The sequence below is a fragment of the Epargyreus clarus genome, unplaced genomic scaffold, assembly GCF_041222505.1.
Source record: "Epargyreus clarus isolate Ecla_fem2 unplaced genomic scaffold, WU_Ecla_fem_2.2 ptg000023l, whole genome shotgun sequence".
In the NCBI taxonomy this organism is placed as follows: Eukaryota; Metazoa; Arthropoda; class Insecta; order Lepidoptera; family Hesperiidae; genus Epargyreus; species Epargyreus clarus.
The window spans coordinates 16,490,266-16,512,271 of NW_027332230.1; the positions used below are offsets into that span (position 1 = coordinate 16,490,266).

At 35.2% G+C, this 22,006-nt stretch overlaps 1 protein-coding gene across 2 annotated transcripts in view; it reads left to right on the forward strand.

The window, feature by feature from the left end:
- Positions 1-22,006, forward strand: part of LOC140751541 (protein O-mannosyl-transferase TMTC1) — a 180,703-nt gene that overhangs the window by 108,472 nt on the left and 50,225 nt on the right. For both annotated transcript variants that reach the window (XM_073085441.1, XM_073085442.1), the window contains one exon: positions 12,237-12,414. In XM_073085441.1, the coding sequence (XP_072941542.1) occupies positions 12,237-12,414 (178 nt within the window). The remainder of the gene's footprint in view (positions 1-12,236; positions 12,415-22,006) is intronic.

Consider the following 22,006-nt stretch of genomic DNA (forward strand, 5'->3'; position numbering starts at 1 on the left):
TCTAAACATAGACTTTTCTATCACCTTCAAATAACTTGTTGCACTGTTTTAAAATTATAAATCAACTTATGAAAATGCGCCAAGTTTTGGTATATAGGGGACATTCAGCATCAAAATGTAAATCCTTTTTAAATATTCATCAGCTTTTAGAAATCTAAGTCTGGCTAAACCTTATAAAAGAATACTCGTCGGGGTTTACTGTATATATTGATGATCACGGAAGACAAATAGCTTTTCCATCTATAGGACTTAATGTTGTCGCTTTCTACGCTATCTAAGGTAAGAGGTGTTATTTTAGGCCGTAACCAATTATTTTCCACAGTATCATAACAAAATGGTGTATGATATGAATTATACATATAGATATCTATTTGGTACAGGGGCAGAGGAGTATAGTAAGTTTAAGTGATTACTGCTAATCCATGGACGTTTGCAATCAATACTATGGAATTGCATTGCAACATAAGGTCGGCTACACACTAAAGGCTACATTCAATTTCCCGGTTACGTCTAAAGAACGCTTCTGGCAAAGTGGCTATAATTTTGTTAAGTTTCCAAACCATTTGTATTAAGATACATATTTCACAAAAAAATCTTTATACTTTAAATAAGTTATTGTCATCAAAGACAAGATACTTATTTATAAGACTAAAGGGAATATTGCAAAGTATTTATACGTATAGACCCAATTTCGCTGTATTACTTTGAAGCTACTTGGTTATGACGTACGAACCTTCGGTGAAACTTATTACAGACCTCGAGATAGCTTCTCAGAACCTTTCCTAGACATACGCAAGCGTCTAAATTTGCCCGATTTCCCCAAGGACACATTTTGTTACAACCTGTGGGTAGCGCGGGGTAAATTGGACTCGCCCACCACACAACCCCTTAAATCTTGCCTCGCAACGCACGGTTAAGTTAATCTGACCTTACAAGTGATTTTATTATTTTGAAACATCAAAAACTTAGTGAGATGAAAATTTTAAGTTTTTGATTAACTAGGCAGTAAGTTAATGATCTTATCAATCCGAATTATCATATCACAGGAGGTATGTTCAGTTTAAATGTATTATGCACGGACATTCGGTATAAAAAGATAGCTAAGTGCAAGTAACTTGAAATTGTCTTGGGCAATTTAAAATTTCAAATGGTTCTTAACATTTGAAAGACCTTAATTTTATAATCATGAATTTTAATTTGATGAATAAGGACAACTTAACTCCTAATCCACCGGACACTACTTACTACGAAGAAAAATGATATTGGCGCTCTAAAAATCAGGGTAAAAAATCTCAAGCTTAAGAGCAAGTAAAGGCGTAGCAAAAAACAAGCTCTTCGGGTAAGTGGCTCTAGATCTAGGGGGAAACAAAAAGGTGCTCGTACTTCAACGTCACGGAATTATGAATAGTGGCTGTTCCAAATATACTCGTATGCATGTATCGTTAAGACGTGCTTGTAAATCTTAAGGCTCGTAACTCAAAATTGAGGCTAAGTTTAATTATCTTATATATTATAGAGGTTTCGTATAGAACTTTTGACTAAGCAGAAACGTGAATGATAAATTTTGATTTTCTTTCTGGTTCTAGGTTTTATGTTTATTTGTTTGTGTGAGTTCATAAAATCCCTATGAGTGATTCTTAGTGTATTTTTTAAAGAAATAGTCATTTGAAAATAATCTAGTTGTAAAGCATAATTCATGAATCATGACATAGCTAAGTGTAGCTTATCGGAATCAACTTCAATAACAACAAACTTGGAGGCTATTTGTACTGGAAAGAGCTCAAGGGGCCCCACACAAGGGAGACATCGTTTCGTGCAACAAGAGCTCATAGTGCTTCCTTATATGTCGAATAATATCAGTGTGAAGCTTTCAGTTAGGAAAAAAATTACACAACGCGACCTGTTCCATAATTGGTGGATATATCGAGACCATCCCCGTAACATACATGAACCAACTTTTAATTCAAGCGAAATATGAAAACAATAACATGTTTTGATTATAGACATGTTATCGCTAAGCGTGTATTATATTCCACCGAAACACGACAAAATGGCATTACGAAAACAGTTCTCAAACTCGCAACTTCCGTAGTGTATGAACTAGCTCGCAACAGCTCTCCAGTGGCTCCCAAACCACACAATGGAAGTATGTTCGACAAGCGAAGTTCAGGCTGAGACATAGCTTTGTTAGCGTTAACGCCTCTCTAATGACTCACTTAACATAACTGCTGTAGGTTAGTTTGTCTGTATGAAGTTACAAGCGAATTTAAATTTTATTTGCTTTATATTTTATGAAATTTAATTTAACTTTATACGCTTATGTCGATTTACTTAAGTACACGCGGTCTAGTGGGAGAAAGCCATTAGAGGAATAAGAATAAACTTTGTATTTATACCCTGCATACAATACTAATTTTGTATATTATAACATATTAAAAAATCTAATATATAAAATTCTCGTGTCACAGTTTTCGTTGCCATACTCCTCCGAAACGGCTTGACCGATTTTGATGAAATTTTTTGTGCTTATCCGGTATCTATGAGAATCGGCCAACATCTATTTTTCATCCCCCTAAATGTTAGGGGTAGTACAACCCTAATTTTTTTTATTTATATTAATACAACGTTTGCCGGGTCAGCTAGTCTTATCTAAAACTAGTAATGCTTTCCTGTAATTGTAAGTGATCGTAGGAGTAGGGCATTACTATAGCCCGACAAACTTTCCTATGCGTATGGGAGAGGTGCCGCTGGAGATCGTAGTGTAGTTGTGGTTGTTGTTGATATTTAACATATTAAATCGAATGTATAGGAATAATGATAAAAAATATTAATTTTATTAATTTAACACAAAAACTAAAACTCTTTACGTGGAGAAATAAAAAAAAAACACTCAGCTGATAAAAAAATTACCATAGCCAATCGAGCATAGTTGTTTCCGAAATCCGCCGCATACAAAAAAGTTTGTCGGTACAACCACCAGATGACCCGACTACGTCGTTAGGTTTTTTTTTATAATATAAGAGTAGCAGACGAGCATGCAGTCCACCTGATGGTAAGTGGCTACTGCCGCCCATGGACATCTGTAATAAACCCCAGATAGGATTAGATATTCCTACCTGACGTCGGCCACAGATGCGCCGCTACCCCTGAGGACTAAGCTGGAATGCCTCAGAAAAGCCTTTCTCCCTTACCACACCCTTCAAACCGGAACACAGCAGCACCTAACACTGCAGTTATTAGGTAGAAATAGGTGTGGCGGTGGTGCCGCCGGAGTCGAACCACAAAGGGTTCTAAACGTAAAATATAATCGTCAGTAAAACAAACCTACGAGCTGTAGTTATATCGACACGATCCCATTGTTACAACCACAAAACTGACTAACCCTAAAGTTTTACCGCACAGTTTCGTAAATCTAAGGAGCCGCTAGTTGTTTTATGACAGTACTTGTAAAACAAAAGTGTTCCGGGAACGCTTAATTCCCGCACGCACCCTACCCTCATTTTCGACTAATAAAATTTTATCGGCCGAATTCGTTCGCGTTACGAAAAACACGTAGTGCGAGGTTAAGCATACATCAGAACGTCGTGATCGTGGAGTTATCGAAATCTTTTGCATTGAATGTGACTGATGTTGGATTAATCTCAGGTTTTTGATGGTAAGTTTTTTTTATCTTATTTTTATATTTAGAGTCCTATATCTGCTTGCCACACCATTTATGCCTGACGTTGATATTTTGATAACTCTGAACCCACTAATTATTACATTTCCTATGCTATTTGAGATTAATTTTCATATAAGTATTCAATTCTGCCATTCAATCTTGGTAAACAGCGCATGAAATATGAATGAATAGGCAATAATATGAGTATGTCACTAAATAATTATTCAAACACGTACATTACTATACAAGTTTTATAATATATTTTATAATATTCCTGTAAAATTACGACGGACGAATACAACACATTCGAGACTTAAACGTGAAAAAAGTTACATTCACAAAACTCGATCGATATCAAAATAAGCCATGCTCGCCCTAACTGTTCCCTTTCGTATGAAAATTTGTTACTCGCGTTTCGCTAAGATGTTTACCCGAAATGTGCGATAGAAGGGTTAACTGGGTATCTCGTAGGTATTGTTCGTACTCTATATACGATACGAGTGAAGATATTTTCTTCTTACGCGGGAAATGTAGGCACGTGTGTATTTTATTTCTTCTCGTCGGAAGCAATATGGGGGTGTATTTTAAAGGCGGGGTATAAATACTTTGCGAAATTATGTGAATAATTTTTGCTGTACCTTTTTCAATTATTTTGGTTGTCTTTATTAAAGACTGGTATTGGTAATGGAATAAATTCTAGTGGAATGAATTATATTTTAGGATACTTGAATATCAAACAAATATGGACTGATTAAAAATATAATCAAGATAATGTCAAACATCAATACACCAATTAATTTACTTCAAGATTTCAATCAGTAGTGATATTAAGGAACCAATGAAACAAATTAAATGTTCCTTAATTTTTTCAATTAAAAGAAAAGCCTGTTTACTACTAACTAATGTAGGTCATGTTAAATTTAGCAGAAAATATTTAATAGCATATAAGTACCATAAAGGTTACTAACAGTTTAAATTCGCCTTTAATTTCATATCAAATCGCCCTCCTTATAAAACACCTAACTTGCCTAGGTATAACACTTAACCTATAAGTCACCTTCAAAAAGATGTAAGATTGAGTAATTTAAAAAGTAACAGTTTACAAATAACAGGCCCGTGGGTTTTCTTGTTGGCGCGATGTGATGTTATCTTTATAGTTGCAACTCACGCGAGCGCAATCTTGGATTTTGTGAACATGAAACGTCCTATTCAGGCTCGCTTCACAATCTGACTGTTGCAATGCGACTTTTGTCTTGCTAAGGTTTTGGTCATTGCATTGCATTACTATATGTACTGTGATGTGATGGAGCCAACTAGGCGCATGCGAGGAAGACCATAGGAGGTCCAATAATATCGAGAGACACTCTGAAGGTGTTATAGATTTATTATATGTATTACAATCGTCACCACTTAAATAATACTTATGACACTATACACTAGCTTATATACTAACTATCTTACGTGCTCTTATAATAACCTTGTATCTTATCTTAATTCATTAGAATGTGGAAGTGTGATGATATGTCAAGTACGTGACGCACTACAGTACAATGAACCGGTCATTATACCCTAGTCATTCCATATCGTTTGGTCTACCAATGATGATTTTAGGCTGCTGCTCTACGATTCCATCTCGTTTGAGTATTAGCCTTTTGTATGTATCCATCGTATCTAAGATATTAAATCTTAGCACTCTTATAGCTATCCACAAGTGTAGAAAGGGTTAAGTACTCGTTTAAATATATTTTTTTCGGCTATCGAGGAAATCTTGGATTTTAACCCTGAGCAATCTTCACCTAGTTCTCTTATTCGAATAAAAATAAGTAAATAGATTCAGATGACTAGCAAACCTATACAAATGCCGATCAAATTTGGGAACATGCAGAGATTATCGATTAATCTCCTACCATAATCATTATTCCACAATAACGTTGTAAGTAATCATACGAAACCGGCGCAGAAATTTCATCCGTTCTATGAATGGTAAAACCTACATAAAATTCCTTGAATCCCTCCTTTGAGGTTACAAGGAACTAAAGCACTGAATCATTAATCATCCCCGTCTGAGCTTCAAGAGCAGAATCCTTTATTCTGTATAAGGAACACGTAATAAGGCAAGACCTGCGCAATTCAGGAGTAAGGGACTTGCTAGACCGTGACCGACAAAAACCTAAAATTAGGTCACGATTTAAAGTATTCATTTTCGACAAATAATGCTATAGTTCAAAATCAGTACCGAGGGAAACAATATTGGTATAATGCTAGACAAATATAGTTCTGAAGGCGAAAAGATGCTATTGTCAGATCAATTCCGTTTTAAGAGATCCAATAATATTTCCACGAATATTTGTATTACATGTTTGAAATTATTTGAATCGGGCTCAAAACTTCAGACAGTCCTAAATATTGCTAAATTCCATAAACTAGGATAGAACTATAGAGCAATCATGCACACGAAGTCTTTAACAATGACGATATGGTGCCTTACGTTTATCTATACTAATATTATAAAGAGGAAAACTTTGTTTATTTGTTTGATTTCATTTAATCTTTCACCATTCGAAAGCTACATTATCCACGAGTAACATAGGCTATATTTTATATGAAATATATTTGATAAATAGATTTTGAGGCGGTACAAAGTTTGCCGGGTCAGCTAGTTATAACTAACAAAACTCGATCATGTTTCACTTTGTCGCAATCAAATGATTTCCGTGCGTTCTTCAATATAAAAAGTAATAAATAATGTTATTATCACTATTTAACAATATTATGCAAAAGTTAACTTTCCTAAGTTGTTCTTAAATTTAAATAATATTAATTTTAATGACAATACAATAATCGCTTGTCGTTTATCCGTCTAAATCGGACAACTCGAGACCGGCGCAATTCCACCCGGTAATGGAAAAGAATGGCGTCCAGGGTTTCCGTGGATAAATCCTGTTTAACATAATATGAAGTTAGTGGCGCGTGCCAGTTCACAAGCCTCCACCGCTGAGAATAAATCTGCTACACTTTAGCTTTACAGTTACTCGCATAACAATAATGTAACGCAAGGAAGGTCATGTATACATTAAATGGCAATATATAATTAATTGAAAGCCAAGAACCTTCATAGGTTGAAACTCAGCCTCTCGATCGAGGAAATCGAGATCCGAACTCGGCCACATATCTTTGATTTTTCAAAGTTTATGTATGAGATATATAATCATTTAATGATCACTTGCTTATTCATTTAATGATCATTAATGATCATCATCATTAATGATAATCGTTTAATGATCATTAAAAGATGTCAAAGTTATGTGAAACTGTCAAGTATACCAATACTTGACCAGCGCGGTGGACTATTATATAGCCTAATCCTTTTCACTCTGAGTCATCTACCTATGCCCACCAGTGGGACAGTGATTTATTGACGACGATGACATATTTAACGCCTTGGTTGATTATTGAATTAGGTTTTGTTTAAACATTACAATTTGTGTAGTAATATGTCTTTGTAACTCGACAAATAATAGCTTTGCTTTGGTGTTCATTTCAGTCTATGACGCATATATTCAGCGAGATTTCTCGCGCAAAATATGTAGTGACATTGTGTGTCCATACTGAAACCATTACAAGCAACAGATATACTACTAATAAAGACATTAGTAGTATATCGATGATTACAAGGTTATCCAAAAGTTTTTATCAAAAAGTTAACTATTTAAGATGTTAAAACTGGTTTTAAGTGCCTGACTTCGTTCAGTATATTATTGTCTTCATATACCTTCCCAATGCCATTCTTGAATATTTTTCATCTATCTGGTCCTAACGTATGACAGCTTCGAGACAGATTAATTTCTAGATACGTGTATATTTTTCATATAAGTATTCATTCAAACTTACATTCAATTGTTGTTCCTGATCTCCTGACACGTGCAATATGTATCTGTCCGTGAGATTACGTATTATTAAGACAACGTCGAAATTATAAACAAGGGGAGCTTATGACAGCCATTATCCCGAAACGCGATGATATCGCTTAATGCGCCGTATAAACGTTGGTAACCTGAACGTACGTCTGTTTACGTATTACATACGTTTAAAAATATCAAATTTTTCCTCATTGTCATGCTTCTGGTACGATTACTAGATGGAAGTAACAAATGAGTATTTTCCGTGATGGTATATGGTCATTGTGACGTCATTAGAGTTGAGAGAGTAAGGGAAGTCGGTCGCAAATTCAATGCCACGCTTCATAACTAAGTTGCAGCGCCTCGTATCACTATTTGTTTTACCATATGCTTAAATCTAGATGAGCTCTAGCTTATCTAGCTGGCATCTCTTAACGCTGCTAACGTATGAAACTTTTAACCACGTATTTATGTACTTCATATGATTTATTTGCATACGATTTTGACGATTGTCGAATACAATATGATCAGAAATTGATCGATCTAATAATTTAAACGCAATCGTGATAGCATTTAATTAATGCACCGCTTAAACGTACAAAAGCATATATTATTTCAAAATTTTATTTTAAACCCAAGGTACAGCAGCATGATGGTTATGACATGATCTCAAATGTACGCGATAAGCCTCCCCATGTCAGTTTCATCGTTAACTGTGGGATATATTTTTACTGTCCAGTGCCGTTTATTTTGTTTACGTAACCTGTAATACAAAGAATTGTGGTGTGGTCAGAAAATATGGCATTTTATTGCACGAGAAATAAAAACAAGGTATAATGCAACGATACTGACTTTTTCATGCGTCCTTCTTTCATTCTTAAGAATGAATACATATTCATTATTTAGCTTAACATTTTGATTAGTGCTTCCAATTCTATATTAACATAGAATATATTATTTGGCAATGGTTAGAAATATGACCTATTATTGCACTAGCAATAAAAAGAAAAACTAGAATCACTAACACAATACACAACACTTTATTGCTTCATCTTCATCGATTTATAAGTGATGCGGCAAAAACTTTATATAATTACACTAAACTAACTAACTTAATTATAATATTATACTAAATGTTTATATTATTTATATAAACATATTGATACTATATTGTTTTAGTGTTTTAACTTGACACATGATTAAGTGAAATCACTAAATTTATTTACACAAAAAGCATTTACTGCAAAAGTAACAAAAACTGCACGTAGCATTATTTATATGTATATTCTGTAGAGTATTTATCATATTTTTGGACAGAGAACAGATCTATGAATCACGTCATGAATACGACGAATGTATAAAAGAACAATTTAAACTTGCAACGACTCTCCCCCACCGTGTCACGTCACGCTTTGTTTTAGCGCATTCGCTATCTCGCGTATCACTTTGACGTCAAGTGAATGTCCGTGTTTGAACGGATATTCCTTTGACCGGCGCTGATACAAGCGCACAAAAGAAAGAGATCATTGCTTGTTAAGTCAAAAATGGCTATAAATTGGTAGTGTATTTTATTTGACGTAGATTATATCGTGTTACAATAGAAACACATGCATTTCTTACGGATCACTTTAATTTTAGGAGAAGAGATGCGCGTTATCTAAAGTGACACATTTTCAGCAGTCACAATACACTAGACCTTCTAACGAAAATACTATCCACTGTAAGTTCCGCACAAATCTTGTTCTCCATTTATAGGGGAATCTTGTTCTCTATATATAGCATAGTGTCCACCCGACGATAGGTGGCTACTGCCACTCACATCTATCGGATACAGGACTATAAAAAACACCACGAACACGAGATATAATATAACGGAAAAATGAATTCTTGCAACCGGCTTGTACTCCCCCACCGTGTCGCTTCGCGCGTATTCGCTATCTCGCGTATCACTTTGACGTCAAGTGAATGTCCGTGTTTGAACGGATATTCCTTTGACCGGCGCTAGTACAAGCGCACAGAAGAAATAATATATCCGTGATTATTGCTTGTGAAGTAAAAATGGCTTGATATTGTCAGTGTTTTTTATATTATAGCGTGTAAATACATAAAAAATAAATTTTATATCCGTTAAAATGGCTTTCTTACTGTGAGGTGTGAATATTGCAGATGCATATTTTTGGAAAATGGATTATGTTCAGGATGCACAATTGCACATGTTTGAAATTTATCCATTTTCTACGGTATCAATACACCATGGCGGTAGAGTCTTTCTTAGTTCGCCTACCGTAGCACTCACGCTACTCTTTTTTGCCTACAGCTTCTATGTTCTATTTTGAAGGGTGTGGTAAGGGAGAAACGTTTCCGCGGGGCAATCCACTTTAGTTTTTAATGTATCTATAAAATATCTCAGATAGGAGTTACAGTCTTGATGATAATCATAGATGGACATGAACCGCATAGACCATTACTAGATAGACTACATTTTCGTTTACCATTTTAAAACATTTACATTGAGCGGAATTTTTTCAATTCACTTTTAAATTTGCAGTATTTAAAGGATGAGATTTTATTCCTCAGGCAGCATAATGCAATTTTCACTAAGCCGTGGAATGCATGATATACATTCTGAATTATCAAAACGTTGTCCCATTTCGTTTCCGCTCGGCTACCTCCCAGCTATTGAAGGCAACACTTAGAGACATTTTTGCATTAGGGATGTGCTTTGTCGATATGTCTTCTTATATTATGTAAATATTTGTTACTTAAGTTGTTAAAGATAAATAGAAATGAGTTCTATCTGAAAGATAATATACATGTAACTTGGCACCGGATGGATTGCATTTTTGATGCATGCATGTTGATTGCATTTGATGAAGCATTTTTTAAATAACTCGGAGTTAGTAAAGTTAATTTGAAAAAAATAACGCAATGTCACCGTTTTCTTACCCGTTTTTTTTTCTTTACAAGTTCTGCCTAGTATAGTTTAGGTGTAGGAATGTTCTTCCTCAAGCCTGTCCGAATAAGGCGCCCATATATGTAAGAAATGCCCGAAACTCGAAAAAAATCTTTACTACAGCTTAGTTCCCAGAACAGAAAAGTACCACGAAATACTGTTGTAAGGTATTTTACCTAGTGTTGAATCCATTATTGACCCACAAATAGATTGAACACCAAAGTTTTATAAAACTTTTATTTACAAAATTTAATACACACTAAATCGATAAAACTCACACCCATCCCTACTCCCGTCCTAAATGCTAGGAATAGTGGAGGACGTACGTCTTAAACGTGTCGCGTATTGTCTCCGCGCGCTTTGTGGTCGCGGCGCGGGACGTTCTTGCAGCGAGCGAGCCAACGGAGCGCGAATTGTGGCTTCAATTCTATTGAGAAATGCATAAGAGATGGAAATTATACAGAGTATTTTATGTTTACTATTTCTACTACGCACTGCTGGGTGTTGTATTGAAGGGCTTGGTAAAAAAACATACTTATCGGAGGTGTGCCCATTTAGTCCTGAAGTTAGCAATACATCTGTGGTTAACTGTACTCTTACCATGAGTTTTTACGTTTCGACAAATATGACTGTTATGGTATTTGTTTAAGTATTGGCCCATACAATTTCCAAGTTTTGATATAATCCGCTAGGGGCGCTGATTGGAAATAGTATGAGCAAATATGTAAAGAAATATCAAAACAGTCATATTTGTCGAAACGTAAAAACTCATGGTAAGGGTACTGGTGTGATTTCGATGATACCTGGGAGTGATTATAGATGTGTATGGGTGGCAGTACCAACTTACCATTAGTTGTACTATTTACCATTACTAAAAAGAGAGTTTTTAGCTGCTATTCGTAATAGAAGTATTTGGCCAGATGCTAGCAGTAGTGAAATACGTACGTCTTAAACGTGTCGCGTATTGTCTCCGCGCGCTTTGTGGTTGCGGCGCGGGACGTTCTCGCAGCGAGCGAGCCAACGGAGCGCGAATTGTGGCATCAATTCTATTGAGAAATGCATAAGAGAAAATAATACTTCAAGTTTCCTATTTCTGACTAATGACGACAGTGCTAAACGCTGCTGTCACAATTGAAGTGGGAAGAGTGAAGAAATTATACAGAGTATTTTAAGACTATTTTACCCCTAGTTTAAGCGCTGCTGTGTTGAGTGATTATAGTAAGGGAAACATACTCATCAGAGGTGTTTTAACTTAGATCTTAGGGGTAGAAATACATCGGATCGGACATACAAAATATGTCCAATGTCCATTGGTGGCAGTAGTCCTGTTGGGATCGCTACCTTACTACACCTTCTAAACCGGAATACATCAGTTTAACACTATCAAAAATATATGCGGCGGTAATCCTGGTTCAGTTGAAACATATAGAGTTGAACCATGAAAAAGTTCTAGTAAGCACTACATACGTACCTATTGCCAGACTTAGAGACTTAAGGTTTTCATTTTTAAAACTATTTAGGCAAACTTAATTTTTTCATCATCAGCTTATTCTCTATGCTGGGCACGGTTCTCCTCTCAGAATGAGTAGGTTTGGACCATAGACAACCGCCGCTGGCTAAGTGCGAATTAATAGTCTTCACATAATTTATGTATTTTTTTGGTTTTACTAATTTATTACTAAGTTTGATATGAAGAGTCAACTTTTGTCTCTCATTGTTCTAGTTTAAACTACACACTATGCGGTGTGACCGCGTGGTGGTGGCACGCGTGCAACGTGTGTTTGCACGCGGCGTGCTGCGCGCTGGTCGCGCGGACGGGCGCGGCGGTCGCGCGGTTGCAACGCCCGTTCGCCGCGCTCGCTGCGCTGCTGTTCGCTGTTCATCCTGTGCATACTGAGGCGGTAAGTTTGATAAGATATAATCATATAAACGTTTTTATGCCTTTTTAACCTCAGGGCAGATTGAAATAATAAATTAGTATGTCCTGATAAGGCTCTAATATGTGAGCGACAGCTCGCAACGGTGACTGACGACAAATGCGATCGCAAAACGGCGATCGGTAGGGTTGCTGACGAGTCTCGTTGGCAGTCGACGACTGAATACGACGACAGTCGCATACTGTCGCGAGCTATATCAGCTACGGTCGCCGGCTGCCGTCGATTGTCGCCGCCTGTGAGCTACTGTGAGCGCTGGCTGTCGCTCGGGTAATCGTTTCGTATTTACGTCCCGTAATGGTCTTCCGTGGATAGACGTCACGTTATCCCACCAGCTTTTGACACTATTATAAATATAAATAGTGCAAAAAACTAAAAAACACGCTTTTATGATAAAATTAACTAAAATTGTATAATTGTGGAAAAAGTGTGGGGTGCTTTTCGAAAATTGATAAGTGGAGCACTCCACGCTTTTTCCACAATTATACAATTTACTGTTCCTTAATTGATTCCTAGATTAAAAATTATTTTCTACTTTTTAGTTGATTTTATCATAAAAGCGTGTTTTTTAGTTTTTTGAACTTTATTTATTTTATTAATTTTTAGTATTTGTTGTTATAGCGACCATCATTATGCATCGTCTGTAAAAAATCAAGTGTCTATCTATTACGGTTTAAGAGATAAAGCCTTGTGACTCACGAACAGACAGCGGAGGGTTTCGTTTTATCCTTTGAGTACGGAATCCTAAAAATCATTCTACAAGATGGCATTATGTTTCAGTACATTTGAGTTATAGGGAAATAACATTATCATTTTTCAAAACTAAAAATCAATCTAGTAACTTTGCCTGAACTCTCCATAAGGCGCTTTATCTCGCCTTGAAAATCGTTAATCTGAATTAAACTGAACGTTCAAAGTGGATAGAAATCGGGTTCAAAGATTCCGCTACTGTTACGTACATACATACAAGCATACATACAACTACATATAATAACAATGATCAATGTAATTTTCATAATGACACGTTGTCCAGACACCAAAATTGCATTAGAAATCTCAGCCATTATACATTGTCCAATGTAAAGAAGTTGGAATTCAATATAAATCCTAGCGGCTACTCTATCAGTAGATCGCAGTCTCGTTAGTAGCTGTCCGCGCAACCTGTCGGCTGCAGCGACGCTGCATGAATAGCAAATGTACCGGCGTCGTTACTGGGAGTTATGTAACTGAAAAAATACACTTATATACCGGTTTTGGAGAAATGTAAAATTTTCAGGTGTATTTTTAGTTCATTTCGGTTTTGGAAAAAAATCAAAATTTGCGTTTGTATTTTTAAGTTTTTCGGAGCCGGTTCTTATGGATTTTGAGTTGTAATAATTCATGATTAGTTTAAACACGTTATCTCCAATATCGCGGACGTCCCAACCAAGTATTTTTATGCCTTTGGTTTCAAATAAAATGATTTCCTAAGAGAAATACAAAAAAATACGTTATAAATATATTTGCGTCTAATCTTTTAATAGAATTTTAAATTACTTCACTTACTTAATGGAGCTAAAAGGAAAATATATTCGGACCGAAAGAGTAAATTCACGATATTTCATTCTGAGACTGTTTGTGTACTTTGGAGGTCCACGGAATCTATAAATTGGGTTGTAATAATATTTTTCTGTAAGTTCTTTCATACAAGGCCAAACTTATGATACTTGTAGTTACTCGTATCGTGGGCTTTACGATCTATTCGACTCGTGTTATGACAGAAAATGTATTTATTTTTGTCATTACGGACTTATCTTATATTAGCTAGATTACAAGTAAGTACACTAGGAGTCTATTTAATAACCTTCTCTTTGTCTCCGCTACAGACAACACATACCGTTGATTATTATGATCCTGCCATTCCACGCGTCTAGCAGACTAGCCACTCAAATAGCAGTCATATGCGCTTTAGTATTAATTAAAACAGCGCTGTGATGTTTTAATTAAACGCTTATAATTTCCATAACACATTTGTACTATTGCAACTCTCCTTTTAGACTTAGGGCTTTAATAGACGAGCGACCGCCGACGACTGTCGTAGATTATCGTCGCCTTATGTTAGTGACTGCTAGCGACGTTGGTGATGATCAAGAGCGCAAGCTGTTGTTCATGAATCTCCCTCCCTAAGATACATTATTCAAAAATCGTTTCCTACAACTCTCTCGTGCTATGGAAGAGCATGCTTCAAATTACTCCAATACTACTTTGTGTTGGAAAGTATAAGCTAACCTGTAGCGAATATTTTAAAACAAAAAATCTAAAAAGCCTCCCGACAAAATGTACCTAATACTATCCAATAATAACCATCGGTACAAATCTCCGAACGACGGAAGTGCAAACAAATTTAGCCACTAACGGTTACCCATCCCACTGCCGAAGTTGTTTAACTTTGCAGAGTCAAGATCAACAAGCCGCGGGGCTATGTGTCTTTCAGCTCCTTTTCTTATTTTTCATATTCTTTCTACAGATTTTTTAACATAATATTATTATGGTAGTCAAATAGACGAACGGAAATTTGTATATCACAGCCAGACATTTCAATTTCTTTTATCTGTCCTGACGTTAAAATATCTATATGAGGCTGCGAAAAAAATATTTTCTTTACGTTGTCAATTGTAAGATAATATTTAATGTGGAAAAAATATACGTCTTCATCATAAGTCATTACTGTCTCAATGCCACACTTATTTTTAGCGTGAAACAGTTCTAGGTGAATGAGGGAAGAGTGCGGATTTCGGCTGTCTTACATATTATGAATCAACCATCTTAGTTCTCAGGAATTGCAACAGATCTGTGATTGATTTTAGATGAGTTTTGAGATTGAGTTTTGAGTTAGTCAGAGACGTCCATGAGCAGAAGTGTCTACTTACCATCTGTTGAACTGCATGGTATACAAGTGTATTATTTCATTCTTATGAAAAACCATACATAGACAATATTATGGGACCCCTCGATCAATAGGCCGAGTTTCTAAACCACTAGGCTTACTGCTTAAAAGTGTATAATTAACATTTAATTATACCAGTTACAATATAAATTCCCCCGTTGCGTGTAGCCTCCCGGATGGCTTAATTAAACAGTTCGCGATAACATTGCACGGATGTACGCGACATCGCATTACTTGCAACGTCTTCCTTAGCTTACAATTCTTCGTATGCACATGTATGTTGAGAATTTATGATTGCCTAACACTGTGCAGGAAAATGGATTGGGTGGTGGTGTTCCGTTGGCTTCTTAATATATTTGTGGGTCTTCTTTTTACATTATTGTACTAATAGAATAACGTATCCGTAAGATGTTTTTTTTTATTTAGATACAGCTTAGTTTTACTTAGTGAGAAATTATTATTCAGTTAAAAAGATTGGATTTTTCATAAATAAAAAGAAATGTATAAAAAGATTCTACGTTTTGACAAAAAAAATGGTTTTTGTTTACGTATTTCCCATATATTTCCAACCAGTTCCGATACAATCCGCTAGTGGCGCTGATTGGAAATATATGGGCAAATACGTAAACAAATACCAAAACAGTCACTTTTGTAAAAACGTAAAAACTCATACTAAGGGTACTGGATTCATCTTCTCTTAAGAATCTATGTCTCTTGTCTCGAGCTCTTCGCTTAGCTGAAGGAGACTTTATAAAGGTTGTTAGAGTCAAATGCAACCACATACGTAGAAAAACAGTTCTGAGAAATAACAAAGTATCAATGTCTGGTTCCAGATATGATTATTTTATTTGGAGTAGTTTTAAATATCAATTCTGATTTTTTAAAGATATGTGTGTGTTAAATATTATTTATCACTTATTATATCGCATATCGTTAAAATCAATCATTGTTAGGAAATCTACGCCTGAGAGTTTTTTTTAAGTTTTCTTGCACGGTAGACTATGGCCTAAATCTCTCAATCAAAGGACAAACCCGTTTCTAGCAATAGGGTCATAATGAGTTGACGACGACAAACTATCTATAAACAGTAACAACCACTTAATATTAAGTGTTCTCGGAACCAGAAAGCTTTTTCAGTTACATAAACAACATTCAGACAACCTTAAAACAAGAGTAAATTCAATCGTCAGAAGTAAAATAAACCACTCTAATATCAAGGTACTTAGCGTAACGAAATGGTTTCTTCCGAACGAACCAAATTCTAGAAAGTTTCTCTAACAAATATCAAAGGCCTTAATAAAACAATGCCCTTTGATCTTTAATGTTTACTCGGAACAAACGATTCTGTAAAGAAAAACAGGACAACAAAGTACTTAAGGTAAACAATAATGAGTATCAATTATTTATTGAAGCAGGAAATAAGTATGAAAGTTTTTATTGTGGAGTGGTTTGCTCATCCATGATAAGTTTTGTAGGACATGCATCATCAATGACATTCATCAATTTCAACATGTAACTGTAATTCAAATTAGTAGGGTTGATTGCATAATTTAGCTTACTTGATATACCGTTGGGAATTATCGTTTTGAGGCGTGTTAATTTAACCATGGCTTTTTAATTTAACCCTTCTGTCCATTTCTATTGTTGTGTTGTTCTTATCTCGTGCAAGCGATATGCGCAAGGGGCTTATGTAAATTTATAATTCCTGATGTAAATTTATAGATTAATAGAATCTCGTGAATCCTCACCAGAACATAATATGGTATATTGCTACTTTAAGAAAGAAATCAGTGTGGCGGTATTACCAATACAGGCCGACTTGAAAGAGTTCTTCCGTCTTCGCTACTTCTCAGTAACATCCTTACTATCGCATAAAAATCCTGAACAAATAAGTAAATGCGTGGTAACAAAAATATTTTAAGTGTAGAATATTAATATATGTATGTCCACTGCATCTAGCGAATATGTAACTAATATCTTACAACTATTATTATAACTAAAAGGCACTTCATCAGCTATTAAAATTTTACTTATTACCAACATACCGTCATATTCTTTAAAATGCGGTACAAAACCGAAACCGGAGCAATATGCAGCAATTTATTCATCTGGAACAAAGGCCTGGTAGTGGTTTCTGAAAAATTCAGGCTGCCTAATCTGGGTTCGGCGCAGAAACTTTTGGAAATCGATCTCATATATTATTCCTTATATGCGCTGTTCACGGTTAATTCTGTTCTCAACCGCTACGTAAGCTCGAGTGCAGTATTTTATTATCGTCGTATTGATCGTAATTTCAGAATACTATATTAAGTATTGATACCCTCACTGTAAATTGCCGTATATTTTAGTTTCATTTATATTCTGTATGCTATTATATTCAAAAATATTATGAGTGCGAAAGAAGGTGCGAAAGAAAATAAGTGCGAAGGAAAGAAAATAATTATTCCGTCATTTAACTTCCTATTGTAAAGCGAGTTCAGATCTTAATTTGACAAATTGAAACCATCAAATCTAAACCGGAAATGGAAAGGAGTATTAATCGGAAAGACGATACAGCTGTTAACAACGGAACTTCAAATGTTCGTCGATCACGAAAACTTTACCGACTCACTCATCAATCCGTCAGAATTGAAAATGAAGCGAAATGCGAAGAATTGGTTTTGTTAACGAACCCTGAGTATCGTGTTGGAAATATTCTAGAATTTCTTATATATTTTCTTTCTCTTATATATTTAGTTTTTAGAGAACATTACTGTGGTTGTATTTTACCCATCTTGGTTATGTTCATCAAAATTTTTGGTAACAATTTGACCAAAAAAGTTTCACGTCAAGGATTTTATTATCTTAATTATTATCGTAAATAGTTTGGAAGACATTAAATCTAACAAGTCACAAATAGTGCAAAGTACGGTGCGTAAGGATATTGTTAGTGTTTTGTGTCGTGATATGAAACCTAGAAAAGAAAAACGAACTAGACGTAGGGTAGATAGAATAATCCACCACTAGTACTTGTCAACAGTTTCTCCCCTCCACTTCAGTTTCGCCGTGACCACCATCCATGCAACTGGGTCGAAATATCGGCAATAAAAAACGCATATCGTGAGTACCCGTTACATAATAAAATGTCTCAATTCCGCGATAATTTTATTTTCAAATCATATATTAAATCTATTAACAACTATAATAAATTTTCAGATTTGGGATTGCCACAAAGAAACAAAAGTATTCTAAGTATTCCAATGAGCCATTTGAGCTCTAAATATTACACCACGTATGGAAATTTAGCTGCTCGAGTAATAAATCACAGTAATTTGGTCCATATATGCACAAATTGCTAACGAAACTGTTGAATAATTCGACTCGCGTGAGGCTAGATTTTACTCCAGAATACTTTAAACATTAAAGGATCTCTTGCCAGTAAATGTACTTAAGACTTGTTCCATATAAAGCGGTAGACGATAGATGCCAAGACATTAGATAATATAAGAAATTAGAATAAAATCAACTAGAATACAGTTGCATACAATACTGCGGAAGGAATAACGATCTGTTGCAATAACTTTGATCCAAAACGTTGTCACGTGACAACCAGCAAGTATTAACCGATGTTGACATCGTAGTGTTAGCTGTAGAGAGCTTCCTACCAATATTATAATAGCTTACCGATATTATGACAATCTTAGCTCAAGTATTCAACTACTCTTCGCGTATATTAAGTCTTGGCGCAAGTCCCTTAGCAGGGATAATGTGCCTAAACACAATTATCTTAACTTGCTTACGTCTGATAATCTGCGTACTCTTAATTGGCCTTAACTTTAAATTTTAAGTATCAGCATGTTTTCTAAAGTTTATAAATGAGTAATTCTCTTTAAAATTAAACAAACTTTTCTACGAACTTTGAAATATGATGTTTTAGTTCATTGCAACAGTTTTTCCATCGGAGTCCTTTCTTCTCAGAAGTAGAGCGTATCCAGTTATGCTTTATTAGAAATGTATAGTATTTAACTTTGTAATTCAGTTAATGGGTATAAGAGTATCGTTTCTTTTAATATAAGGCTACAAAACAATACTCTATAAAATTACTTTGTTCTATTGTGAATTTAATTTGTTTGTACTCGTACTTAGTACTGCAAAATACAATTCAATTATCATTGAAATAGAAAAATAACTATAAACGAAAAACGGTTTTATCGATAAATTCAACGTGATTCCTACCTAAATAAGACCCTAATTTTTCCTCGAGACCCAACCGGCCCAAGACTCAATCACGTACCGGTTTCAGAAACTTCCGAAATTCGACTTATCATTACAACTTTAGATAGCCAAACTGTTGGAACTGACGCAGATCAAAACATCAAACGTCGCCGGAACGGCAAGGGTCTCGCCGGAGTTAATTGCTCCAAGTGAATTACACTGATACGATCTGTGACGACGGCTCTGATTTATAACCCTACTGGCCCCAATTTAATACTGCTCAACAATATTACTGATTTATACTTGAATGTTTCGCGTTAATTATAAACTATTGTATGAATAATATAATTATTGCAGTAAGTTAAATGGTCTTTGTATTCTGATAGCCTTCGCGAGCGAAATTATATTTGTTAGGTTTACGACTCTCCCGAAACAAGCGAATTCTACTGTACCATTTGAATGGAAATTTGGGCAAGTTAGGCTAAAATTTGACTTTCTCGGTGTCACCTTTTGATGTATTCAAAAGTCCGTCAAGATACGACTATTGTTACACAATGTCAACAATTGGCACTGATTGCTTGACGTCTCCTATGATTGACCTATGCATAAGTCACTAGGAGTCATCCCAGCATTGATTGACTTATTGCACTAAGACTAGTACGAGTATAGTACAGTAGTCATACATGGGCAAATAAGGTTTACATGTAGCTATTTGGTGGTCTCTGTAGATGAAAGATTTGTACCATTGTTGCATTGATTATTGAAAACTATAGTTAGCACCTTTTTCGTGTCTCTGCCAAATTTATAGCTTAAAAAGTAGAAAATAGAAAAATGATTCTCGAAAATGTCGCTTATAAAATGTAACGATAAGTCACACAACGTTTGGTGATAAGGTCGATAGTGAATGACCCAATTTCATTCGTACGAAATATCATGAAATATTTTTCGAATTCCACGAATGCTTCAGTTTTCACGGAGTGACCTCACGTGTGCGCTTTGATGTTGGATTATGCTGGCTTTGTGATTTTTATGAATTAGGCATTCTGGTAATTTTTTGTGAGTTGTTAAATATGGTTCACTAACTTCCTTGGCTTGCTTTCATTAATATTTCCAGCAAAAATAACGAACGGTTTCATCAAGTTTTATGGTTTTTTTTTTTTAAATACTACTGTCAATAAGCGAATATTAAGTAATTAATTATAGAAAAATTCAATTTTCTCCAAATATTTGTATTTATAGTCAATGCTACTTTTTATTTTTCATTTTTACTATGTATTTCTAAACCTCTGCAAATAGATTTAATAATTAAACTGCAACATTAGACTAATTAATAATATAATATTAATAATTAGAATGCAATAAAGCATTTTCATAAGCCATAATCTGATGCTGGTTTATTCTGCAGGCCCATTCCATTTATGTAGCAAGATAAGTGCGTAGTAATGGTATATAAAGAATTGAATTCATATACAGGAAAATGAATTGGCTTTAAAGCTAAACGTATCCAGAATTTGGGTGGATCGAAATATCAAGTGTGGCACCGGAATGCTATAAGGTCGCTACAGTTAATTGATGCAAGTGAACAGATAGGATCTCTGACGACGGCTCTGATTTATAACCCCACTTGCCACAATTTGAGTACAGTGGCCAACAATGATTTATACCTAAATCTCAAACCCAACGACGTAAAGTGATAAGCAGTACGAAGGTCGGTCGAGTGACCCATTTTTGTGTGCACGAAATGTCATTATTACGAGTATTTATCTTCAAATTCTATTTCGTTTCGTTTTTACTTTCGTTTCTCTTTTTATTTTGCTTTTGCTTCGGTTTCTTTTATCGCATTTTGAATTGAAGTTTTCAAAGTTTTTAAAATTAAAGTATTCGTGTTTCAGTCAATTTACGTAACATTTCCTCTTGTTTTTGTTTGACGTATCAAAAAATGTTGAAGTTGATATGCATGCAGGAACCCCCTAGATTTGTGAAATTACAATTTCACTGAGTAATAGATATGTTGTGTAAGAATAAGGATTAGCTTATAAGAACTTGCGGAATAGACCGGTGGATCGACTTGACTAAGCCTTTTCTACCAATATTACGACAGGTTGCATGGCGACTATTGGTATTAACTAGAATCTACTCCTTATCAGGCTTAAAACATACTTGAAAATTCAGAACACACTTTATCTAAGTGTAAAAAGCACATAATGGAACATCTTCGAATAAAAACATGAAAAGGAAATTTTCCTTCACATTAGACAAATTTGTCTCGCATGCACGCGAACTTGCTCGAGAATATTTATTATATTTACAGCGATCTTTCCGTGAAATCTCCGTCTTACGGAGTAAGTGACATCGCCTTATGGGATAATGAAGTTAAACATGTCTTCGTTTAACTTCTTTATATAAGGTTTATCCGGCCCTGAAATCATAAGGTCGGCT